Source organism: Amphiura filiformis, chromosome 15 (genome assembly GCF_039555335.1).
Source record: "Amphiura filiformis chromosome 15, Afil_fr2py, whole genome shotgun sequence".
NCBI lineage: Eukaryota > Metazoa > Echinodermata > Ophiuroidea > Amphilepidida > Amphiuridae > Amphiura > Amphiura filiformis.
Window position 1 is genome coordinate 3,311,318 of NC_092642.1, and position 27,578 is coordinate 3,338,895.

The window sequence follows — 27,578 nt, forward strand, 5'->3', positions numbered from 1 at the left end:
TATTCATTATTTCATACGATTACCATTTCATTATTGCATCTGTTACAATAACTATACCCATGTAGGCCTATACATGTGATTAATCACAGTTTGTAGTTTACAGATGTAGGCCTAGTTTACAACCACATTCAGGTGATTGTAAACAAATTATTAAAAGTTTCACAATATTTTTATGGGATGAGATCAGAGCAGATCAAAAAGTGCGGGACAGAGAAGTGAGTAGGTATTCATTATTAATTCATTATTAACCATGCTCCTACTGCAAAGAACTTCCCTGAAAATCAACAGAGAGTGATTTATGATAGGCCTATATTTAAAACCACAATTTTTTATTGGTATATTAAAGTTTGTTAGAAATCAATGTTTTATTCAAAATAATGAAATATTTGGCCAGCAATTGGTTTTGAGCGGAGTAGGGTAACGGGAAACAAGGAATCAACTTTCATTAGCCTTAAGGTTTAGGATTAGGGTTTAGGGTTATGATTTAAGTCTATGGAATTTTGCTGTTTCAAGAGAAAAAATACTCATATCCGTCATCCTCATTATCAAAGTATCAAACATAAAATTTCTGGTTTTGTTTTGTTTTCTTTTTTTTTTTACACATCCATATCTAGGCCTACGAATCACCTTAAAAAGTTTGATGATGAAATCACGTGTCTGGTGAACCATATCATCACATGATCAAACAAAACAAAACAAAAACATACAGGGATGGGCGATAGGTGTCCCGTTATTTTTTGCCCTCGAGTACATAGGGAATTCTAATGTACCGGAAGATGATAATATATATCAAAATGCCCAACGCTAGGAGTCAGGTGGCATTCATTCATTCATTCGGGCGAATGCATAATACTTGTATTCTGTTCTGTGCAATGGTGAAGTACCGGTACATAATCAAATTGCATTCCTTAAAATGTATGCAAAACACGGGTAAATGAGATTTGCTGTCACAACCAAGGACGATTATACAAGATTAGTAACTTAGTAAGTATTGTGCATACTGGCTGGCATTCTAAAAATTTGAGTTTAACTTTGTTAAATTTTAAGCTTACTTCCATCATGTCCATTTGACTTTGACTTTGACGTAATACTGTCCAACGTTCCCTGCGGGAATCAAGCGGCCAGGAATAGTGTGCGCCTGTTGTTGGTTACTTAGTCTTGTTTCTTATATAGGTGGCTTGTGATTGCTGTTTTAAATGCTTGAGGTTCTTTAATGATGGCTATGCTTATGCTAGGTGAATTCAAATTTGCCATCAAACTGCATCATTTTATATATCAAATCAAAGCCCTTGAGTAAACATGATCACATTTTGAACATGTGAGGGCGGGCTTCATTAAGCTAACTTGTGCACCAAGATCCTGTCTTAACTGTGTAATCCAATAGGAAAATGAAGAAAATTTGGATTTTGACCCTCAAAGCTCCAACCTAGCATGATTTTTAGAAAATATGCATTTGAATAATATTTGATACTATCAAGTAATGAAAGCCACATTTCATGAAACATTTGCGAAAGTTTTGTAAAATGGCCCTTCGTGCTTAAAAATTTAGCCATAAAATGCATACACACATGGTATGTCATAGGAAGCCATTGATAATGCTGGGACACACAATTTGGCCCATTTTGGGACATTCAGGCGAGCAAACTTTTCCTCATAACATTGCCAATTATAGGCCTACATACATGATTGACCCCTCATTTTTTAAGTTAAATGATTCTCTTTTTAATGAAAGCAATTTTTGGTGAATTTATTAAATTTCAAAATTTTATGAACATGCCTACCTTGAGTAAACAAAGCCAAAACTGAAAACCATTTTTTTATTTTTTTTTTCGTATCAAAGTTACATCTTGTCAAAGATTGACTTTCATCAAAAAGTTTCAGCTAGCAAAATTCCCCAAAACGGCATTTCGGAGGTGTTTCTAGATCTTAGTCTCATTATGATAGCAGCTTTTTTTAATGGAACTGCTATCCAAATCCCTCTAAAATTCCATGTGCGAGTGACTTATCACCATAAAAAATCATATATTTGGGTCAAGTGAAGTATAGAAAACATATTTGGTCAATTCCAGCCAAAGCGGGCCAAAATTCTCTCTGGGGGCCATTTTGAAAATGTTTTCCTTTTCAATTCTAGACTTATCAAATGAGACGATCATGTCTAGTGAATCATCAGGTGAAAGTGCCATCGGATTGAAAAATAACTTTTCTTGCTAGACCAAATAAAGTGTTAAATGCGCATATGCATGTTACCCACAATTCAAGCATTTTTCACCTGTTGTACGCCATAAAATTTCACTTTCTTTAATATCTTTCAATATTTTATGTGTGACTCATATACACTAGAACCCGTGAAGACTTTGAGCGTAAAATAGAATTTTATTACATATATCTACAAAGAAATATTTTGGTTATTACAAATTTTAAGAAAGAACCAGGTGTACAGTTAAGATTGTGTCAATTCTTGAACTCTTTCCAAAGTGGCTGTCATTTAACATTACTGTATTATTTCGAAAGATTAGAATAAATGCATCATATAAATATAAAGTTAGATTTTGTATCTAAATCTTGGGATGAGGATCTCGGATGGATTCGTGGGTAACAGCGTCTGGAAAATAGCAATTCCTATTAATTTTTTTTAATAAAAATAAAAAATACTTTTCCGTATGTCAATAATTCAGGCTGCAATGGCACTAAAATGAATTTTAATCAAAATACAGACTACATGGAATATTTAGAATGGATCATTATGGCATTTTGGGTATAAAAGTTTTGAGAATAATGAAGTTGCCAAATTCAAATAGACAGAGCAAACAGTTTTATATTATTATTTTAGTAAAATCATTCCATATTTTCATGCAGCAATATTCTATTAACTCGTGTTTGGCAGTTCCTATGAACTAAAACACTATCAATACATTGTTAACTATAATTTAAGTAGGGATTCGTGGGTAACCAAAATGTTCGTGGGTAACACATATTTGAAGGTATGTATTGGTAAGCGGCAAAATAGAAACTATTACAGAAGGTTGGAAACCACCATGCGGTTATTCCTCCATTGTGTTTCAATGATTCCCGTTTCTCTAACTAATTGCATTTACCCAAAAAATGGTAATTTAGGATAATCAATCAAAACTTCATGATGCAGCTTCAGTATACCTTCAAGAGGACGCTATTAAACAGGACTGTTTTGGAACCTATTTCGCATGTTTACAAAATGTTAAGATGCATAAGAAACATATAATTTACTGAGTAAATCCTTGGATTAAGTGGGTAACGCCGAATTAGTGGGTAAAGCTATAAGTACTATAGTACCGTTTGGGGTTTGCGTTTCTTAGGTGTATAAACTGTAAGTACTGTCAAAATTATAGCATAACCATGGCTTGAATATGTGCTGATTTAAACTTAAAATAAACAATCTCCTTATTTTTCAAGGTTAGCATCTATTCGGGATTCGTGGGTAACAAAAGTTTAAACTGTCGTAGATTCTTTTTTAAAGCGGTGAACGTATTTTTACGATTTACAATTTTAAGCGCTTGTCAAACTAAATTCAGTGTCCAAAGTCATTAAATGTTAATTTAAGTTATGGCGATTATATTTGCTGGACTCGTGGGTAACAGTTGATACGTGGGTAACGTCAAATTTGATTTTATGGAATTTTATGGGTAAAACGTATTTGCATAAAATAATCACTTGGACCTCGAATTATAGAACGAAACTTCGTTTCATGATATAGTCATTTATGGCATATTCACTTAACATTTTTCAGAACGATCATTTTATTTTTGATACTGCTGGGTAACAAAATTATTAGCCAAATTGACTTAATGGCCTCTAGAGTCCACAAACTTTGGTGGAATTCAATCGTTTTACATATGATGAGAGATCATGCAAGCGTCTTTCTAACGGTAATAATTTCATTTTGATTGAAGGACATTCAATGACATTTATGGTGCTTTATCTTTGAATTAGTGGTAACGCCAAATCATTTAAGCTATCATAACTTGTCCCCTGGTATGACTTGCTAGTAAAGGCCTATATGCACAAAGAGAGCACATTGGACGTGACATGATATGCTCCATCAATAACGTGATTTCCTTTATTAATGACATTTTAAAGTGGAAAGTTAACATAGAGAGAATTTTGTCCTGCTTTCGCTGGAATTGACCATTTATGTACGTTTCCTTCTTCGGCCAGTTGTTTTAAATTTCTATGTAAATATGCATTGACATTGTCGGCGAATTTGGCGGACTGGCAAATGTGTTAACTAAGGTTTGCCTGGGTTACCTATTAAAAGCCATACATTTTCATACAAAATAGATTAGTATTTCTTTGCCATAAGATGTTAGCTTTTACTGAGATATCCTCTTTTGTTTTTGAGGTGAACAACTAAGGTAAAACAAAGAAAATTGGAATTTACTACCAGCGCCGATGTCGCCAATATTACGTATCCCTCATCTGAGACGAATATAATATTATAACGAGGTATAGGTCAGTTGTAGTAACTACAAATTTCGAACGTTTGAGGACTTGTTCTCAAGTTGTAGAAGGTGCCATAGGGTGTCTTCAGTGTTAATTATTTTCATTATAAATGTCGCAAAATATTAATATTGACAATAATTAACAACCTGTTTCACCTCTCCATATTAATTCGTCTCAGTCACTCATTGAATCATTCAGTCATGTTATCATTAGACTCGCTTACCAGTCCTATATATACGCCGTACCTATGTATATTAAGGACTGGCTTACGCCATTTTGGATGTCAATGGGAAATACACACTTAATGAGTGAAACGATTTGCGCCGGTTAGAAACTTGAAAAAAAATCTTTAAAATTTCATCAATGTATATAAAAGTGGTACCAACCTTATTGTGCTTGCTAATTTAAGACTCGGTTGAAACAAAATTAAGGATCGAATGCATTTTAGTGTCCAAAAAGGCAAAATTGTCGTCAAAGTTCTGCCAAAATCGGCACCCTTGCGAAGGGTTCAGAAATCGAATCAGGAACGAAAATATCCGATCTTTGCGATCAAAAACACAAAATTACAACTTTAAACATACTATTGGCAAAAGACATTATTACCAAACAATATAGAAAATTTGACATCATTTTCTCAAAATATTGAAGAAATTTGCAAAAAGTACGCCAATTCGAAAAAATCGCAATCAATTCCCGTTCAAACGCGTGGGAAACTGAAAGTGCATAATCCCCACTATGTTATCATGGTACGATCATTTGTTGTGTAGATCACCGTCCCGCACGCCATGTACGTACTGTGTTATGAACATCGTGTATGCGTTCGACTAATAATTCCATCATAAGACTAAAATGAGCGGTTCCTGCGGTACCAGTACCTCAAAATCTCGGTTTTGACAAATCTACAGCACATCCTAGACTTGATTTTTGCAGGGTAATGGTATGTTAGTTTAAAGTACAATTAATATAAAAGAATTTTGAAAAATATTGAGGGTATCCTCCTCAGCAACTGTTATAATGGCTTTCACTTCCCTCCAACACAATCATGTCAGTAAATGAATATTTTGTTCTGGGACTGATAAGACAAACTTCTATCATGCTTCATCAGTTGCAGCGACCCTTTTTTTTTTTGAATCCATGGAAGCAGTAGGTGTGTTGAGATGGTAGCCTACTTCTGAAAGTGCGGTGCAATTTACTTTCAACCAGGGCTGTCAACTCTCACGCATTGGCCGTGAGTCTCACGCATTGGGTCACTTTCTCACGGTCTCACGCCAAGGTAGTATAATCTCACGCCTAGGTAGTAAATCTCACGCATAAAAAGCTGTAAATGAGTCTAATCTCACGCATCGTCATGAATAATTTGTTGCTCCTACCAACCCCCCCCGCTTTTCACATTCTCGAGCGCTGTGGCTCAAATAATCAAGTTGACAGCCGTGCTTTCAACCCAGCAATTGGATTACACATCTTGCAAGTGTGTGAATGAACACGATACTTAGTAAGCAAACTTAGAAGTATTAGAAAGCGTATCCATCACTGGTACATGCCATGAATCCCCATGATTTATGCACAATCGCAATAGGATTGGATCATCCAGTCCATGTTCAACACCAGGTCATGCTTAACATGCGAGTTACCTGGCAAGTTTACTTGCAAGTCTTGTTCACATGGGCATTACTTTTAATTTGAAAGTAGCTTGTTACATGTACATTTACATTTATGTTGAATACTCAGTAGGATCCATCAGATTGGACGTAAAGCCAAGGGTGACAAAATGATGACCAGGTGCATGCAGTGCATGCACATATAGGTGAAACTTATACAAAACCTGAAGAACCAAGGCACTATTACCAGTCGCAACCAGCTCTACTGAAGCCAGGGTTGAATAGGGAATATCATAGTTGAACTGTTATTTATTGATTTAAAATAAACCTCTTTTGAAGAAGTACTTTCAAGGATTTATTCCCACAGTCAAATACAGACCTATGACTCAAAAACATATCTGGCGATTTGTTCCAGGTTTTGTTGGAGCTGGTCACATATGTTATTTGCATAATTTGTTATTTTACCCTTTTTCCAGGTACTCTAGATACAATGTTACCAATCAGTAGATTTGCAACAACTAAATACTTCCTTGTTCTTGGACACAGCAACTTTAGGCCACCTGCACATGATGATGTTTATACACCATTGACTGAGTCAGTAAAGTAACCCCAGCTAGGAGTAAGCAAACATTTTTGCCCCATAATCTGACATCTATCAAGACATCATGGGGCAGGTGTTAGGCTACGGGAGGAGTCAGTTGCCAATTTTGGCACGTTATTCTTACGGTGTTGGTCATGTACTGAACGATTTGTGTGCTGCTATGTGGTTTTCTTACCTGCTGGTGTACTTCCACAGTGTTTTACAATTTAGGTAAGAGCTACGAGTATGATCTTTAAAATTGCTATTACGGCCACTTGTACAGGTGCACCGTGTCTAAGGTACCTGACTGGTACAAACAGTATCTACACAGTACCAATGCTGCTACTACACTGGATCAACCAGCAGTGGTACTGCAACTGCTCCCCTGCTACTGCACAGTACCATCTGGAACATCTTAGATTGTCTCTCTGAACCTGTAAAACATATTGGTACTTCTAACATCAAGGATTGCCCCCCACAGAAATTTTTCGGGAATAAAATGGGGACGGCAAAGAGTAAAGTGTCATGGCTAAAAATCAAAATGGGACAACAAATTGACAAATGCGATGAAAATTTAGCTTTGCCCTCTCACTAAAGTCCTGCCTACACTACTTACCAAGGGTTTACATTATATTCTCTTAATCTTATTCTATTTTAGTAATGTCATGGCCGGCTATGTGATGTTGTTAGGTCAAATCAGTGATGCTGTGTGCACTCCCCTTGTTGGTTATGAGTCTGATAACACAGCTGGTAGATGTCGCTATGGAAACAGGAAATCATGGCACCTTGTAGGTAAGTTATGCATGAGAAACCAGGTATTAACTAAATTGGTATAAGGGAATTAGCTCTTATTAAAGGTATTATTATCTTATTAAATGCATAAGACAGTTTACGCTCTGTAGCTTTTACACTGAGATTTCAGGGCTTATTCTTTGTTATGCTAAAACCTTTCCCTATTTCACATGCTCAAGGCGACACAGGTGAAATGCTGCTTTTACACAGATTTCAGGGCTTATTCTTTGTTATGCTAAAACCTTTCCCTATTTCACATGCTCAAGGCGACACAGGTGAAATGCTGCTTTTACACAGATTTCAGGGCTTATTCTTTGTTATGCTAAAACCTTTCCCTATTTCACATGCTCAAAAGCGACACAGGTGAAATGGTGAATGAGAATGAAAAGAGTCTACAGCACTACTACTTGGTGAGGACTAAATATCACTTTAGTGTACTCCAGGAATGTAATGTAAAAAGTTGACGGTAAGGCTTATAAACACTGCATGCTTGAGGATTGTAGCTTTGAGACATGCACAGCCTAATATGCTCGCATGTACAGGTGGCACAATCGGAACTCTCTCTCACATGCAGAGACATATTTGAATGTCAATACCAATTTCGTGGTAACAAGCAGTATGTGCACCTATGTTTCAGATGGACATATTATTTTTTAAAAGACCATATACATACCAGTGACATAAAAAATATATTTTGTTTAGCCCCATTGCTTACGTACTTGCTCAATTAGCATTTTTTATTTTATTATACAATTTGATCCCGTTCTTTTTTTATGGACCTTTTTATTTTAAATGCAAAGTCTATGGAGAGAAGGCTGGAAAGGGTGCTATATAGCCTCATTTTAGTCTGTTTTGGGCACTTAAATGCTCATAAAAAAGAACCGCATCGAATTGTGTTTAAAATTGCATCAAACGCTACTTGAGCAAGTACAAATATAATTAAATACTTCTCTGGAGAGGGACTATAGCTAAAACAAAAAAATGTTCTATACCTTAGTTATGTTTGTTGTTTATTTGCTTTATTTTGTTTGTTTTGGCTCTTCAGTCAGATGTCAAATCAGTGGTATCAATCTGATTGAAGTTTGGAATTAAATCAAAATACTGGACTTACTATTTTTAGCAAAGCTATGTTGCGTGTGACACGTGTGACATGCAACGTAACTTTGCTAAAAATAGTAAGTCCAGTATTTTGATTTTAAATTCCAAACTTCATATACTACAACTGGATGACTGAAAACATTCATCAATTTATCAATCTGATTATTGTGCAAGTTAAGCAACCTTTATACCAAGTGGCAATATCTAATAGGCAACCTTCAGCTACTCCCCTTTCCAGAAAAATACAGCACTCAATCCTAATCATTCATTTAGTACTAACTGGAGATAAAGAAAAAGTTCACTATTTTCCTAATTTCTTGAAAAAGAGTCAACAACATGCATTTTCAGCATGTTGCAGATCGAAGTTGCAAGAGTTGTGTCCAGCTGTGGCTGAAACACAATATCTAGCATGTGTTGCGATAAGGAAAAGAAGACTTGATTGTCACAGCATGTGAAACACCCTAAAATGCATGTTTTTGGCCCTTGATTCACAATTTGGCTTAACTTTCATTGCTAACTAATAATAAATGAATTAGGATTGAGCTGTTGTTTCATTTGGCAGAAGTTGATAATATTTTTTAAATCTTAAAAATTTAGTGCTGTATTTTTCTGGAATGGTGAGTAGTGCATTGCTTATTTTGTTGTCTCTCCAGGAAGGAAGAGACTATGTAATCATTATTTGTGTATACTGTACATTGTACAATGTAGGCCTACATGGTCTATGCAACTTTGTTTAAAGTACATTACAGGCCAATAATCAAAGAACTTCTCAAATATTTCCTGTTACATAATATGTGACATGGTCAAGGGGAATGAGTCACATGTCGGCAATGTTCAATTAGAAGTTTTTTACATCATTTTCTGGCAGTTAATAAATGCTACATTTTGATGCAAACCCCATCAAAATCGGACATCTGGTTACCGAGTTATGAGCAATTTATCAATGGCTGAAAACAATATAAAACAAAAGAATTTGAACGCTGTTTTTGAAAATATCTCAAAAACAATATTAGTGACATCCGACTCATTCCTCTTGATCATGTCACATATTGTTTTTGTTAAAAATGGTATATTTGCTTTATATTCATTTGCATGTTTTATTAGCATAAGTCTCTTATTGTAATGTGCTTGGGTATTTTGTGATAAGGCGCAATATAAATCCTTACCGTAACCACTCGGGTATAAGCCCCCCCTAGATGGCAGATTTCACTTAAAAAATGGGATTGTTGATGAGCAGACCTTTGAAGATCCTCCTCAGTTTAATAATCAACTAAAAATCGCAAACGGTTTTCTTTCCTTTCTAATATTTCAGGCACAGCATGTGTTCTAGTCAGCTTCGTATTCATCTTCAATCCAGTACTGTTCGGTGCCCCTGCCGAAAAGAATGCTGAAGACTGGGCCCAGTTTATCTACTATGCACCTTTTGTGGTTATATTCCAATTTGGTTGGGCTACTACACAGATATCTCACCTGTCTCTCATTCCTGAGTTAACGAGATGTGAAAGTGAGAGGGTTGGACTCAATGCAATCAGGTAACATACATGTCTAGGGAAAGAAGGTCCTTTCTGTAGCTCTGCTAGGTTTCATGTTCTTTATGTATTGTATGTACAATCTAAGGCATAAAGGATCCAATGTCTATTATGTATGATTTCGGCATGCACAGAACTGTAAAATTGCAGATTGTCAACCTTATGATGATACTTGGCAGAAGATGCAGTTAGTATTTTTCAGATATATTAAAACTTCATAGGGAAATACATAAAAAAATTGACAATGCTGAAGGACCCTTGTCTTATTTTTAGGGCAACACAACATTTTTTTGCCTAATCATTACTACTGTATTGCAAAATCACCAGAAGCTTTTTACACAATACAAGCATACATGTCACATGCCTATTAATGTATGTAGTTTTCTTTTGAGTGAAATACATCACACTACTCACCCACACACTTAATGGATGAGAATCTGGCAAAATTGATTTGCAGATTTCTCTAGCTTCTCATGGTATGACAAAAGTGTTTTTTTAGTTCAAGTATTCTGTTGCCTGAACATTACTGAATGAAATGACAACCATATGATTTACAATGTCTAAAGTGTTAATGCTGCAGTAGCATAGAGTGAGTCATTCTTTTGGCAGGGCACCGAGTGTCATGATTAGGAGGGAGGGGGGCACAAGCCATTTTTCAGCGATTTTTTCTATGGGATTTTCTAAAATGTCAAATTGTTGGGGCTGGGCATTTGCCCTTATAATGTTATAATGAGTAAATCTGATCCTTTTAAATATTTTTGAATAGTTTACTTGCGGAATAGGATAAAAAAAGTGCCATGTAACTTCCTTGTTTGTACCTGCATTGTTTTCTGATTGGGGTAATGACATTTTATCACAACTAGTTTCCTGGTGATTGTTATTGATAAAGTAAACTGTGGGTAGGACTTTGATCCAGTGTTTCAGTTTAAAGGGACTTTCAGTGTTTTGTCATTGGTTGTGAGGCACTCACAGAGAATCACTAATTCAAAAATCTAAAATAAAAAAATTCATCAAATGTCAGATTTGTGCATTTTCGTGGATCAATTGCAGGTGTGCTAATCTACCCAGTAAGTGAAAGTAGTCGGGGTCGGATTTACATTTTTGGGGGCCCTGGCCAGGCCAAAATTTGGAGGCCCCCAAGCGCACCGTGAGGAAGGCATGTGCACTCAAGTGGCCAAGTTTTTAGACTTTAGAAGGACATTTGAACAAATTTCAATTTTAGACTATTTTAGCCCAAATTGAAGCTGAATTTTGCTACATAACAGGCCAGTGCGCATGAAGCGTGCAAAATTTTGCAATTTTGGTACCATATTTTGGCCCAAAACATGTGTTTTTTGGCTTAATTGGAAGATGGACACTGCACAGGGCAATTTTGGGGGCCCCAAAAATTTGGAGACCCTGGGCCCGGGCCCATCTGGCCCTATGGTAAATCCGGCCCTGAAAGTAGTCTAATAAACATTGAATAAGTTCATCAGGTTTGTTGAAAAATAAACCAATTGGCATTTTTGCTTGACAAAACCAAATTTTGCATACAACATTATATTATTATTGACTTCTCAGTATCAGAAGTGGGTGTAATAGCTGCCATGTGTAGCTGCCTTTGTAGATGAGTACAATATACTGCATGTAAATTGGCAAATATTCACAGGGCAGCTATTGCACTTTCCCACTTCTGGCACTGAGCAGTCAATATTTTGTCTTTCGCATATGGTATACGGTTTGAAAAAATGGAAGAGAGACTTAAGGAAACCTGGAATCCAGTTTCCAAGGAAAATGGATCAGATGACTATATCGGTCATACCTGATGATGAAGTCCTCCCATGTGAAGGATGAAATATTGTAATGAGTAAAAAGTCACTTAGTTTTGTCAAGCAAAAATGACAATAATTAGATTATTCAACCTTCATTGTAAATAAGGGTAAAATTTCACATTTAGTCAATGATATGGACACTTAAAAAATATTTATTGATAATCCAGGCATATATCACATACATATTACCAAAATAAATAAAGTAAATAAATAGCCAGCCTCAAGGCAGTAGCCAGAAGGGTGTACAAAATGGTCAAAAATACCTAATTCTACAAAATCAGGGTATCCACTTCCTATTCACAATTTTAGGGTGTCCAAATTGAAAACAGGGCATCCAAATGACACTCTGGCTAATTTATAATGCCTTGGCCAGCCTGATCCCTGGAGGATCCCTAAATGGTGAAACAAACTACTTTCAAGTGGGGCTCCTATAACCAGGACAACAAAAAACATACAATTGAATACATGAATACAAAACCCACCCAAGTCCATGGGAAGTGATTTTGAGATAAAAACCTGTGTATCATTTTAATTCCTTTAGTTAGATTTAACTGGTCAATATGGTAAGTTTTACGTGCAAATAAGTGGGTTAAACTGTATTAGGTATGACGATTAGCATTTCAGGAACTTTGTGGGGTTCATTTTAAAAGCTGGACTTGGGTGTTTTTTTTAATCAAATACAAAGACAAAAATGTTGGAATGAGAGTACCACTAGTAAGAGAATACAAAATAAAGCACACAGGTATGTATAATGTTGATAAGCATTCTGCCACGTAATATAAACCACTCACTTTTCTTGATTAAACCTTTTTTTTTTTTCAAAAGTCACTCTCCAGCAATGAATGTGTTACAAGTGGACTTTTATACACACTGGATTTCAATCAATGTGTTACAAGACTCAAATCATGGACTTTGGTGATTCTTTCATAAATGCTATTTTGCACATGCCCAATAGACACAGAAGTTGAATTTGAGTTGTTCTTTCATACATATGACAAGCCTATGTATAGCAACAATTTCCTATGCTTAACTCAATTTGGCCAATGTATGGACCTGGGTGGGTTTTGTATTCATATATTCAATTGATTGCAGCTTCACATTTGCTTAACACTACTGTTTTCTCCCTTTTTGTCACTTTTTCACATGAAATAAACACCTAATGAGAATGTTATCTTTCACTTTACAGCTATTCCTACAAATGTCACATATTTTTGCAATTTTGCACACTGAGTCACTGATAGTGCTTTGCCTTGACATATTTTCATGTATTTTGTGTATAAAACCATGTGTTTTGCTTGAATTATTTTATGTTATTTCATCGCTTAGAATTTAAACACTATCCAATATGTATCAATGATGATTCCAGAGCATTCCAGACAAGGGGAGACTTAACTTCAGATGAGACAAGATCAGATATAAAAATTGTAGCACTGTAACTTTCTGACACTAATGATCCTGATATGTATATTTCTTCTATACCAGATATAGTTTTACAGTTATGTCCAGTGTTTTTGTATATGGAATGACATGGTTACTGTTGTCACGGAGCAATGAATCAATAACAACTGCAGCGCCACCAAGCCCTAATGACTGCGACCATGACGGCGATTCAGTGTCAACGTCATTAACAAATAACATTCCAGAATTTAGGGTAAGCATATATACTGATTTTGTGGAAGATCAATTGGAAGTGTTAAGGTACACTTGTACAGATGAATACTACATACTTACAGAAAAATAACCACAGTAGCAAATCAAAATGTTGTACTTATTTAAACTAGGCATAGGCTACAGGGCAAACCAAAGGGTGATGTTTCAAAATGGGTAGGGTACCAGCTGATTTGAAACAACTTATTCTTCTAAGCATAATAAAGAGGGGCTCCACTAATGACCCCTCCCCCCTCTCTTTCACTCTTTTGACAATTATGGGCATTTGCTTTGTTGTTTGATGGGTGTAATAACATTTACTTAGTTTTGGGACCCCATATATATTTACAAGAATTTAATGTTTTGATGCAAGTTTAAGGTGGCTAACTTGGATAGGCTACTATACTCTTGCAGAAAAATAGCTACTATGTCTTTAGAATCAATTATATCTATTCATTGAACACTTAAATTGCACCAAGGAATATTTTAGGAATTTCATAAACATTTTAACATTTCTCACATATTTCTATTTTGAAATTACCTAAATCTGTCCATGTTTGAATTGTTGTAGCCTAGAGGAAGTGTGCTATGGTTTTCACAGTTTCAGGCGAGTGGGGTGGCAGGAGCCATATTTTTCCAGTTTTAACCATTACTAAAAAACACTGCAGTGCACATCTAAAAACACTGCAGTGCACATCTAAAAACACTGCAGTGCACATCTAAAAACACTGCAGTGCACATCTAAAAACACTGCAGTGCACATCTAAAAACACTGCAGTGCACATCTAAATATTAATAAATATTATCAAACTTGTAGGAAAATTTTCCACAGGTTTTGAGGTTCTAAAATTTTGGGCATTTACCACCTTCCTGAGAAAAATCATGCACATGGGCAAAAATGACACCCCTAATTTCCCCTTTATTATAGAACCCATGCTGTTCCTACTGTGTGTCACCTTTATTTGTCTCAATTCTTGAGTGCAAACACCAATAGGTCATGCTCCCCTTAGACCTGCCTTAACTTAACATGTGTTTCATAAACTTTTCAAATAGCTAACTTCTCTTGCCAGATTGTTTTGGATAAAGTACTTAATTTTTGAGAAATATGTTTTTCATTTTTGAGAAATTTAGAAACTCAATAACTAATGAAATAGAGACACTAAATTAAAAAAACTGGCAAGAGAATTTTCTAAATTAAATAACATTTCATATGACACCTTGTTTGTTAAGCTGGGAGCTTTGGTTGGCTCAAAAAAATCCTGAATTTGCGTAATTCAGTGTTTCTAGAAACAAAAAAAGTAAGAAAATAAAACTATTATTACTGTTAAATGTTCTTTTTATTATGAACAATATATTGAAAAAAATCATTACCATTACCTTTTTGCAACAAAATGAATCAAAATCAGTTTAATGAATAATACGAATGTGAGAAATTATTTATATCTAACAAAAAGCTATTCATATATTTAGTGGATTTTGTGAACTTGGCAACCTGCCAAAACTGTACAAAGTCAGTTGCACTTTGCATTGATAAAAATAATTGCCATAAGTCAAAAAATCTTTAGCAGGAATTTTTTTCTCATCCATTTAAATCTGTATGCCTTTCAAGCAAATCTGTGCAGGGCACTGCTGCCACAAAACAACAGCCTAAAACATACACAAATGCTGATATCTGCCGCAATGTACACATCAAAGTTCCTCCTCCCTCAGTCACCTTATGAGATGGCCAAAAATCCTGTATACATTTACCACCTGAGCTGCTGGATGGATGTACATGTAGGAGGCGTCTGATAAACATTCTTATTTTAGTTCAATCATTTGTCATACCATCTACATGTACATGAAACATCTTGGGCTAAAATTTTACTGGGGCTATAGGAAATATACTAGATATCTTCTGATGCCAACGTTTTGACAGGGTGAAGCTGGGAATCAGGTCGTCAATGGAATCTCACATCTTTAAACCTCCCAACACAGATAACAAGTTTCATGTTTTCTTTAAAAATTAAATAATGTCAGAATTGAACATGTTCATGACCATATTTGGAATCAGAATGAATAATGCATTAAAATGAGTACAAACAAGCCCAGTATTGGTTCAGTGGCTCTTGAAAAAGCTCTTGATATTTTGAGGAAATATTTTAAATTTGTACTCTTTTAAGCATATCACCAGCAGGCAAGGCATTACTAGATTTTGTTTTGGTATTATTGTTTGCTTCAAAAGTAAAATATGGAAAGTCAAAAGATGAAGGCGAGGCATGATTTGTACATTATTGTGTGTACTTACTGTATGTGTGTTTCATTGTTTTAATTCACAGAAATTATCATTCATAGTCATTGGAGTAGGAGCATTTTTTTCAATAGTCTTTCATATCGGTACAAAAGAAAAGTGCCTTGATACAGAATCAGATGAAGCAGCCGAAAAACGAAGGAGAAGCAATTCAGAACCTATGAATTGGACAGACTGGTTAAAAGAATCACAATTTTATCAAGTAAGTTTTTCACAAATTCCCAGAAGGCAACATTTATGTTTGCTAGTATCCGGGGCACTAACTAAAGTTTGTTCGGTTTACATAAGGCGGAAAAAATAAGACTCATAACACCGTGTATTGATATAGAATGGCATGCATGCAGTTGGGTGCAATGCTTACTCTAGTTTGTGTTGAGTAATGAGTGACTGGCGCACGCTTATTGGAATTTACACGAGCGCGAGTTGGGACTTTATTGACGCGCGCAGTAACAAAAGCCGAATAATTTCCACCTTATATAAGCCGAACAAATACTAGGTTTGAATACTGTAATGTTTGTTTCCTTGTATGTGTGGAGTCAAACTTATAAGCTTCAACTTATAAGCATGATAAGGCGCTAGACTTTCATGCCTGAAGGTACGAGTTCATTCATTACGCCTGTGCAGTGTCGTTAGTTTGCTCTCATGAAAATACTCAGCTAGCTTGATAACCTGTTGTAACAAAACTTGGGGGTCTGATCATGGCTGCAATGGTTTATGGTGGTATGTCTAGGGTGTGTGCTTGTAACTGGAAATCCCTGAGTTGTTATAAATATATGCAACCTTTACTTTATTGTTGCAATCAATTTACAGCAATTTCTAATGCCCTGTGGTGCATTTTTCTTATGCAAGGTTTTATGTCTCCACAAGGAAAATTATCTCCATAGGGTTGTCCTAAACCCATAATTGGTTCCACAGGGTAACTATTAGGTGTAACACCGTCATCACACACACAAAAACCACTTTAGTGATTTATAGTGCCAAACCTACCAGGCCTCGGCATATTTTACAAATAAAGAGACATTGACACATATTGGATAGTGTTTCAATGATGAATTATTCTGTGCAAAATAGAAGTGGTAAGTTGATGATTGATGGTTTTCTTTGCAAATTTCAAAACTATTGTATATCAGTGAAAATTCATATGTCCTGCCTGGCATATAGTACAATATCTGCATCCATTTCCACTGCACACAGAACACTTAACCTCGATATTGTTGATGACTACTGTGGCCTCAATCATTCCATAATGGATGATAAACCACTCCATGGGGGTCTACCTTTATGGTGTGTAGTCCCATGGGTATGCCCAGGGGCCAATAATGGGTTCAGGTACAACCATTGGATAGGAAGTTGGTGGTTGTGTGGGGTATGTCCGGGGTGTGTTGATTGAAATCAGGTGTGTGTGTCCTCAGTTAGATAGATAGGATTAAATCATATGCAGAATGTGGTCCTCGTTTGCAGGTATTAACAAAGAGAGGTGTGTATGCGTTGGTTTTTGCCTTCAATCGGGGATATATTCCAATTTTGTAACCTGTAATTGGGGATCCCCGATTTTTAAAAGGACTCTATACAGGGTAACAGGGGCTATAGAGCGTGTTAAGACACTCTACAGGGCAATAGGGGGTGATGTCTCCATTTGCCCTGTAGAAAGTCAGGAATGTTTGACAATTTCCTAGTCAACTGGGGAAGATCGGGCTCTATTATGTGCCAACTGGGTGTCCCCATTTTCATGGTTACGCAACCTGTGTAAAATGTGTGTATCCCTGATTGAAGGGAAAAACAGGTGGGGGTGAATATCAATGAGCTTTAATTTGAATTGTTTTCATTTCAGATTGCTGTGTTATACATGTCCAGCAGACTAATGGTGAATGTCTCACAAGTGTATATACCTATGTATGTAACGGATACTTTGAATTTAGACAAGGTATGTTGTTCTTTCAAATATCAATATTTATGACGCTATCATTAAGATAACTTGTCATGGCAGTATCACTGTGGGTGCAAGGGGCCTGAACTACTGTAAAATTATTTCTCAAACATTGCATAAATATTAACCCTAGTCTAACTAACGTGGGTACACCCCATCCAGATTTTTGAAATTACCTGACCATCTTTTGCACTCATTTTAGAGAAAAACATTTTTTACCCTACCACCAATACGGGGATAGGATTGGCCATCCAACTTTTAATTCCCAAGTACATTTACATCGGAGGTGGGGGGGGGCACCGTGTGTGATTTTGGGGGCAAAAGCCATTTTTCAGCAATTTTCCTATGGGATTTTTTAAAATTTCAGATCAATTGGGGGGAAGCTACGCCACTGTGTATTGTGATCATTTTGATTGTGATTCCGAACACCGATAGCATCAGGGTTTACAAGTTTTTGCCATAGGTGGGAAAAAACCATGGTTTAACCACATTTTTTCTGCTTGGCAAAAACAGTTTTTTAAATTAAAAGTGATAAATGTTTCACTTTTTTCATTTTACAACTAATTAAGTAACAAAAATAACTTCTGAGTGTAATAAGGCCAGATTTGTTTTATATCTTGTGTATTTCAGGAATCTATAGCCATAGTGCCATTAATTATTTACATCAGTGGTTGGTTATCTACTTTTCTTCAAAAACTTGTCAACAAAGTTATAGGCAGAAAGGTAAGTGATTAAAAATGAAGGTCTAAGCTACAATCAAATTCCCTGTGAAAGCTGTTCATATTTCACAGAAGGAGTTAAGGTTAGCGAAAGGTTTTTCATGCGCTTGATTTCAGAGGGCGTAAGTTCATAACAGAAACAGCCATGCAGAAAATGAACAAGCGTGCAGGGAGGTATAAGCCTACTTTAATAATTATAATAGAATATCGATCCACGGTCAAGACATGAAACTTGGCTCAGCTCGTGCCGGGAGCTCGTGATGCGGGGGGCACAAGCCGTTTTCGGCAATTTTCATGAGGATTTTATAAATTTTAAAATCGATTGGGGGCACTTCCTCTGGCCCTATGCCCGCCCCATGAAGATGCGCCACCGTCTAGAAAATGTGTTGATATTAAATTTATAGAGCCTTGATATATTTGATGAAATAAATAAATAACATCAACAACAACATCACAATGCAATTATTTGTAAATCGAATTTGGGAATATTCAACAAGATAGACTTAGCAGGACTACAAATTTCTGAATTATATAAAGTGAAAAACAATCAATCACCGTAGTCCGCGAATCAATCAAATAAACACAAAAAAAAGAAAGGAGCAAGAAAGAATAAAGAAATAGTGAATAAAAAAAAAGAAAGAAAGAAAGAAAGAAAGAGAGAAAGAAAAAGAAATGAAAAAAGAAAAGGAGAAAGAAAAGAGGGAAGAACAGAAGTAAAAATGAGAAAAGAGGAAAAAAACGAAATTTCAGCCACACGGGGACTCGAACCCACAAAATTTAATCATAAGAGATTCAAAGTCCAACGCTCTATCCGCTCAGCCACACATCAGCTTACGCAATTGATTGTCCTCGAAAGGGATATATAATTATAATTTGACGCAATGACGTGATTACAATTGCGTCCGCATAATGGCTCTTAGAATAAACACGCATGTCGGCGCTGAAATTTTGGACGAACCCGATGGAGAAAAACCTTGTTTTTGCAAAACTAGCTTCAATTTGGAGTGAAAATTAAATGGAATGGCAATTGGCAGAATGTTGAGAAATAATGTAGGTATTCAGATGTCTAAATTAACGTCCCGTAATCAAGATATCGATAATTTCACAAACCAGCTTTTTCTCAAGCAAATTCTCCAAAATTTTCCCCAAAACGGGCTTTTAAAATTTAATCGGTACTGTATTTGGTTCTTCCCCATGGCAACATTATTTCTTTGATCGATTTGTAGTACAATACTGAAAAAGAAGAAAACAATCACTCGGCGTGGATTTATACGGGCACACATTTGAAAAAAAACGTCATGGAACGTGTTTTTGATCTTGTGAACATGGTGCGTAAAAATGCTTTAAAAAGGATTTTCAAATTTATTCTAAAAATTTGTATATAACACACGCATAAAAATGTTAAGCTACGTCCAATGCACCAACATTTCACTCGCTGCGATATTTGATTACTGAGAAAACTCTGTTTTAGAGAACAACTTTATACGTCTTTTATACGTCTTTTATACGTACGTTTCTTCATGTAACCTTAAGTGTGATTCAATAAAAAAAAATGCAGTGATTCATAGTGCCCTACGCACAGGCACTACGCCTAGATGTTGATTCACAAGCCTCAGCACACTTTACAGATAAATTAGATTGATTGGTTGATGACACACATGTAACATTATGAGACTTTTGTTAATGTTTTGTAACCTCACACATAAATGTGATGTATGCTATCCATTCATATTTTATTATTTTTAAAGATGCTGATGCACAGGCACAGGCAGGTTATTGAAATGGTATAATGACTGCGTCTTGTGATGTGGTACATTAATACACTTATAATGACCGGGTTGTATGACATGTTATGTACTTGAACAATATATGTGGGTGCTTACTGCCTTATTTGGGCATGAATATGTGCTAGTGTAATTGGTCACTGGCAGTGTGTCCATTATCAGCTTTTCAATTCCTTTACACGGAAAAGGAAAAATAAAGTTACATTTTATTTTATTATCAAGTCTAAATGAAAAGAATAGTGATACAGATGAATCTTTGATCTGCACGTGATATTCCTCTGTTCGAAAATGTTTCCATTTTTCATAATACCCTAAGAAAAAATTATGCATCATTAACCTTGAAAAATCACTGATTTTATATTATGATTATTCCAGTTCTGCATATGAATAACCCGTGTATGGGTAGTACACGTGTACCCTTCCCTCAACACACAAACAAGCATATTATAATATAGCCTGGTATTTGTGCACTGCACAAATCAAAGGTACGACTGGACTGATCTCAAATTTACACACATGAATTAAAATAGTGAATGGAAGGTAAAATGTCTTGAACAAATTAGAATCCAATTATTTTATTTATTTTTTCTCTGCACAGATGACATTCTTCTTGGGCGCTGTTATCTTCCTGGGTGGTTGCGATTGGCTTTGGTGTGATGATATAGGGCATCAGGTATATGGAGCAGCAGTACTATTAGGAGCCGGGGGATCAACGGTACTTGTCACATCACTATCAATGACAGCAGATCTCATTGGACAAAATACAGTAAGAAGAACTTCAACAAACTTGTAAGACTGGCTCATGACACTAATCTAAATGAATCTCAAGATGAAACATGTGTTGTATGAGAAGAAAAGTTCAACAGACACACAAAATTTTAGTGAAATTCTACCAGATTTCAACTATACCACATTTAAGGGTAATTGCATCCTATTTTTAGCAATGGATGCATCTTGACGTGGAAATAAGATAAACAATTTGTTAATAACCTTGTATATACGTACAAAATTCAACAAATGTGCATATGACTTATTTGATTTTAACCTATGACCCAATTAATACAGCTTGAACCAATAAGTGCTCACCCAATCGAAGTCAACAAGCTATTTAAACAGGTCAATATGAAGGCTTTTCTGAATCGTGTTTTGTTGTGCAAAAAACATGATATCCAGTAAAACTGTACTATCTGCAAGCATTAGAATATTGATTAAATTTATTTGCTCAAAAATAAAGCAACTTCGTCATTTTCAGAAATAAATCTGCAATGATTTCCACAAAAATGTGGCCTACCTTTTTAATAAAAATTAGCCTTTCTTGTCAGACAGTTTCCGATGTACTAAATCTGTACATGTTTTATCCAACACATCTTTTACAACCAAAAATCATATTTTAATTAGACAACTTTTATTTTGTAGCCAAGATTTAAAAGTGTAATCATGGGTAATTTCAACTTCCTGGCACGCATGCAGGCCTCGAAATAAGCCAGAATTTCAGAGGACCATTTTGGCCCTTGATCTTAAATGTTTGAGGCCCCTCGCAAATGTTTGTGGGCCCGAATTTGGGCCATTGGTTTTAACCTATGAACCCCACAAAAAGTGAGAAAAATTGCCACAAATTTTGCGGCCATTTGGGCCCGCCAGATGTGTCTTTTGCGGGCCCTCACTGATTTTCGGGGCCAAGGGCCCTTGGGCCCTCCTTATTTCGAGCCCTGCTGGCACGTAAGATAACAATAAGAGTTACAATGAGCCTTGGGATCTCACATATTGAACCAATACCTTTCTGTGTCGCCTTTATTTTTCTCAATAAAAAGCACAAACCCAGCTAGCTCAGGCACCGCTCTGACTCACCGTAACACTCTCTTGTCTCTGTTTATCATTACCAGGAAAGTGGAGCATTTGTGTTTGGAGCGATGAGTTTTACTGACAAACTATCCAATGGCATAGCAGTTGTCATCATACAACATATTCATCCTTGCCAGTAAGTGGTATCCATGATGCTATTTGATCAGTTCTGATGTTAGAGGAATAGTTATGCAAATTAGGAGACGCCATTTGTGATGTGTTACCACGAAATGAGCGTTAAGTCACAAATTGGTAATTTCACTGCAATTCTCTACAGTGTGCAGTGCAGTGAGGTATGAATGTACTTTAAATCAATTATAAAAGGCATATATAAGCAGATTTACAATTGATACACATAGGGATTTTAACGGGAAAGCATTATAAAGTTATGACTAGTAAAGGAAGTTATCGTGATCAGAGTGCATATATCCATGAATTATATTTTTTCCATCCAGTTAGCTCATTTGCTGATCAATTGAGACAAGTGTCTTTTTTTGACCAATGTATCATTAGCGCCGATACCGAGGCGCGCTGCGCTCAAAGGCGTGAAGAGTCGCATAGCGCCGATATCCAGGCTGAAGGCAGTGTATTATGGGTAGTGGCAGAGGTTCTATACTAGAGCTACAGTCTGTCCACGTAGAAGTACAAAGCATATAGACCTCGGAAACTGGAGGTATGAGAATTATTATTTCGGTGCAATGCGTGTGTAAATTTCTTCTTTGGCGTGCCAACTACTGCGCGATTTGTACTTGCCGAGCGCACCACACTCTTTACGCGTCACATTTTTTTAACACACAGTGCATGTGACGAAAAGCATCGACCCCCGATGCCACAGATTTGGTTTGTACTTCTTTGTGGACAGACTGTAATATATCATTAGAAATGTTAATTTGTATCAACTTTTGAAACTCTTGACTCTGTAGTTTCTTGAAATTTGTAATTTTGCTTTATTATCAATGTACATCCATTTTAACACTTTGTTTATTTGCAGGACATCAGTATGTTGTGAGGCTTGTGAGTGGTTCTATCAAGGTGTCGTCGTTCTAGTGCCAGGTTGCGCTGCTCTACTTGCGTTATTCATGTTACTGACATTAGTACCAATACAAATTGGGCATAGGACCGGAAGAACATCAGGTAATTCAAACTTTCATTATTAAGGCGGGTCGGATGGGACCTAGCGGTGTTCGCGCTCAAATACTGAGACAAATAAAGCTGATTGTGCATGGACTCATGATCACCCCTAAAGCCACCACCCTGGCAGCCCTCAAATTAACCCATGGCACCCATGGCATTTTGCCGTGGGTGCCCATCCCCACTGCCGTAATGCCCTCAAAATATGTCCTTCACCCAAGGCAGTCACTTGCTGTGTCCTCTAATGAAGTTGCCGTCGGTGCCCCAGCCCTGCCCGCCCCTTCATTATAAAATCATCTATCAGACTGTTTGTGTATGTTTTCTTCACTTTTGAGAAATTGCCTTGGTGCCCTTCTCAAATTTTCAACAGTTGTCATGATGCCCTATTGAAATATTACAAACTGCCATGCTGCCTTGCCTTTTCAGTGAAAATCCAAGGCAATTATCAACTTGCCCTAAAAAAGTTGCCGTGCCCTTTCAGATCCTTAATTCGAGGGCTGCACCCTGGGCATGCACCTATCATATACTTATCAGGGGTATATTAACACAAATACGCATACTACGAGAGTCATTCAAAAAGTTCTATCATCACATCTCTGTTATCTTACGTGCCAGGAATTTGAAATTACCCATGATTATACTCTAACTAGATTTCGCGGTTCTCGGGTTGGGCGGTTCTCGTGATAGGCCTATCTCTAATTACCCAACGCCCGTTACCTATAATACTTGTCCTGACCTATACGATATATGTCTCTCAATGATTAAGACACAACTATCAACTCTGTTTTGTAGCTGTGACGCTTACTTGAACCTATAATCTGAAAACCCATCGTTCGCCTCTTCCAAACCCTGTCCTGCAACCACATCGGAGGACCCAAAAATACCCCTAAATTTTAGTAGTGTCTGGATGTAGGCCGTCAATTCAATCGGGAGAAATGTGAACGCAAACGGGTATGTTAATCATGTGTTTAAAATAGGCCTATAGGTCCGATGAGATGCACCTGTTAGTCACTGTAATACTTTCCGATGCTACTTTGCGCCCGTCGGTACTCCGCAGCACTACTGCGATAGCGCATCACAGCACACGCGATACGCACCACAAGGCCTTTCGCGTTATCGCATTTGAAAGCACGCGCTATTAGCGAAAGCCGCACGCGCTTGCCGATAAGCGCATGGACAGAGGACAGACACGCCATAATTAGTATTAAGATATCTTGTCTACAAAATAAAAGTTATATGATTAAAATGTGATTTTTGATTTTTAAGATGTGTTGGTTAAAGCAAACACAGATTTGGTATGTCAGAAACGGTCTGAATGAAATGCTAATTTTGATACAAATGGTTGCCCACATCTATGTGGAAAATCATTACAGATTTATTTCTGAAAATGATTAAATTGCTTTATTTTTGTTTAGATTATTTAATCAATATCTAATGCTTGCATATATTGTATAGTTTTACTGGGTATTGTGTCTTTTGCACAACAAAACTGATACATATTTAGAATAGCCTTCATATTGACCCTTTTCCATAGGTTGTTGACTTCATGTTGGGTGAGCACTTGTTGGTTCAAGTCGAGTTAATTGGTTCACAAGTTAAAATCAAATAAGTTGTATGCACAAATTTTGTATTTTGTAAGTATATACAAGGTTATTAACAAATTGTTCAAGTTATTTCCATGTCAAGATGCATCCTTTGCTTAAAATAAGGACGTAATTACGAATTACAATTAAACGTCGTCTAGTCGAAATCTGGCAAATTTTACTTACATTTTGTTTGTCTAGAAATTGTCTGTTGAACCCTTAATGTTTTCTCATACAAAACGTGTTTTATTTTGTTTTCAAGTCCCAAGGCATGTCAGGGATCTCAAATAGGATCAAAATTTTCATCTTGAGTAAGCAGTTGGACAACCGTACAATGTACCTTAAAAACATTTATATGGAGATTATCCAAATAAAATATGATGCTTATTAACTTTTGGCTTCAGATTTTAACCATTTCTGACATACCAAATCTGTTTTTTGCTTTATAAAACATATCGAAACAACCAAAAATCACAATTAAATAACTTTATTTTGTAACCTAGATCTAAGAGTATAATCATGGGTAATTTCAATATCCGGACACTTGAGGTAACAGAGCTGTGGTGATGGAAGTAGAACTTTTTGAATGACCCTGGTATATATAGTCGGTCTCATCTCAAATATGCAATGTTGGATTTCGCAGTGGCAGATTTGAATTACGCATGCTCACCTAATCCTGCAAGGTGTACACACATGTGTAGAAGAACGATTTGTCCATACGCTGAGGATGCAACGGCATAAATGCACTGAATCGAATCTGCCATTGCAAAATACAACATGGCGTTATTCTCAACTTGAGATGAGATACACTATAGTATCACTATCCTGTGACAGCGTTTGTAAGTTATCCTAGGTATAGCGTCTTATGGCCCTTTGCTGGAAAATTCTTTTCAGATCATTTGCCTACAGGCCACAGTAACTTATTTTTGTGTTGTGGATTTTTTGATTGAATCTATTTAGGCCTGGTCTTACTTCTAGACTTACTGAACAAAGGCTATGTCTGATTAGGCATAAAACAAATTGTTTGATTTTTGTAACAGACTGTTGTGCTTTTAAAAGAATCCATGTTTTGGCTGTGTCCTATAAAGGATCTGCCAAATGTATACACACATTTGGAATGCCCCCTCAAGTACACACTCTTGTACAGTGTGTCGATTGGTGACGCTCTCCTAAAACCTACCATTGGGTACACACAATTCTAACGTAAAACCCACCAATTGGGGACATCTGTGTGGCAACTGGGGAAACTAACACACAAAACTTGTCTGAAACCTACAATCGGATACATATCCTACACCCCCTGGCAACCGGGGACATCGTTATTAATGCTATTTTTGACATATTTAGCCATCGGGATGCAGGGGGAGGAGTCTCCATAACTGGGAACGTCCCCAAAGTAACAAATAATGTTGTCTTTCAGAAATGGGCAACTGCAGTTGAAATCCATACACCCCCTTAGTTTTCAAATGGAGTCACCCATTCAAGTAACCCAATTTGAAATTCACACTCCCTTAAATTAATGTCATGTCTTCAATAAATGGTGTATGGATTTTAACTGGAATAGCCCAATTGTAGAATATTGCATATCGAGGGGGGAGTGACACAAAGACATAACTCCATTTTGGCCTTTCTGAGAAAAATGAGTTTTAAGTCCACATTGACTTACTTAGTTAAAAGTCTGTTTCACCGGCCATTGATTTCAATGGGGTGCAAAAAATTAGCTACATGTACTTTAGAAAATACTCATGTTTCTGAAAATGTTGATCAAAATCTCATTTTCACAAAAAAAAGGAGTTACATCTTTGTGTAACTGACCTCTCTATACTATGATCAGCTCTTAATAGGGGGGAATTATTCGGTTTTGTTACTGCGCGAGTCAATAAAGTTCCAACTTACACGCGTGTAAATTCACAAAAGCACGCATCATTCACCCAAAACGCAAAGCGCAGTTCGCGTAGGTGCTGCGCCTATCTAGCTGTGTGTACGCCATTCGGTATCAATCCATGATGTTATGAGTCCCGCCTATTACGAGCTGATCAGAGTATATGTAAAAATAACCGCTTACAAATATATATAGTGTTGCTTGCTTACTTGCTTGTAGTGTTAATGTTTCAGATGTGAATTAACTGCTTTATTTCATTTCATTGCATTCCAATTCCATTCGATGTTAAAAACAACCTTGGACAAAACATTTTTGGTAAGTTCAGTCCCATATAGTATTTGCATGTTATAACAGAAGCTGGAGGAAATTAATAAAATACTAGTAAATAAATAATTGTGATGTAAATAAAAAACACCACTAAAAAGCTGATCCCTTGGTGTGTATTGGGAACTCGCCGTGTTGTTGTGTTTTTTAAGACGAAGCTGCTCGTTGCCACATACAGCCTTTGTATTGGGGCACGGAAGACGAATTTCCAATTTCTTAATTAATGACACAAGGGATAAGAGCAAAATTGTAGAATTGATTTACTTGGGGTGGTGGCCTTTAATGATCATATGTACCCTCAATTCTATTCATAAATGCCAAAATCTAGTGACATTTGTTAATTCAAATATTTTTGTTTCTTTTTCTTACAGTTCCTCTTACAGATGATCGTATAACGACAGATATAGAAGATAGTATTAATGGTACAATATCCCCATTGCCTGCTGCGCTCTGTGTGAATACCGATGATGAAGATACTGGTTTACTTATTAAAAACTCAAGACAGAATGGACATGTTATTAAAGGGATGGAATCACCTACTGACTATGGAGCTATTGTACAGTAA

The 27,578-nt window shown here is 36.4% G+C and overlaps 1 protein-coding gene across 1 annotated transcript; it reads left to right on the plus strand.

Moving 5' to 3' along the window:
* The first annotated feature begins 840 nt into the window (after positions 1–840).
* LOC140172071 (major facilitator superfamily domain-containing protein 12-like) lies at positions 841–27,578 on the plus strand. The gene is made up of 12 exons (XM_072195418.1): positions 841–984; positions 6,551–6,885; positions 7,313–7,446; positions 9,857–10,076; positions 13,367–13,535; positions 15,850–16,023; positions 17,653–17,745; positions 18,379–18,471; positions 20,850–21,017; positions 22,135–22,229; positions 23,085–23,227; positions 27,385–27,578. The coding sequence occupies exons 2-12, from the start codon at positions 6,740–6,742 to the stop codon at positions 27,576–27,578; spliced, it is 1,629 nt and encodes a 542-aa protein (XP_072051519.1). The 5' UTR covers positions 841–984; positions 6,551–6,739.

Bases quoted from the DNA above. Each gene is read 5' to 3' on its own strand.
- LOC140172071 (XM_072195418.1), top strand. From the start codon at position 6,740: ATGGGGCAGGTGTTAGGCTACGGGAGGAGTCAGTTGCCAATTTTGGCA. The intron at 18,472-20,849 runs GTAAGTGATTAA...TTCTCTGCACAG, and splicing joins ACAAAGTTATAGGCAGAAAG to ATGACATTCTTCTTGGGCGC. The intron at 22,230-23,084 runs GTAAGTGGTATC...GTTTATTTGCAG, and splicing joins CAACATATTCATCCTTGCCA to GACATCAGTATGTTGTGAGG.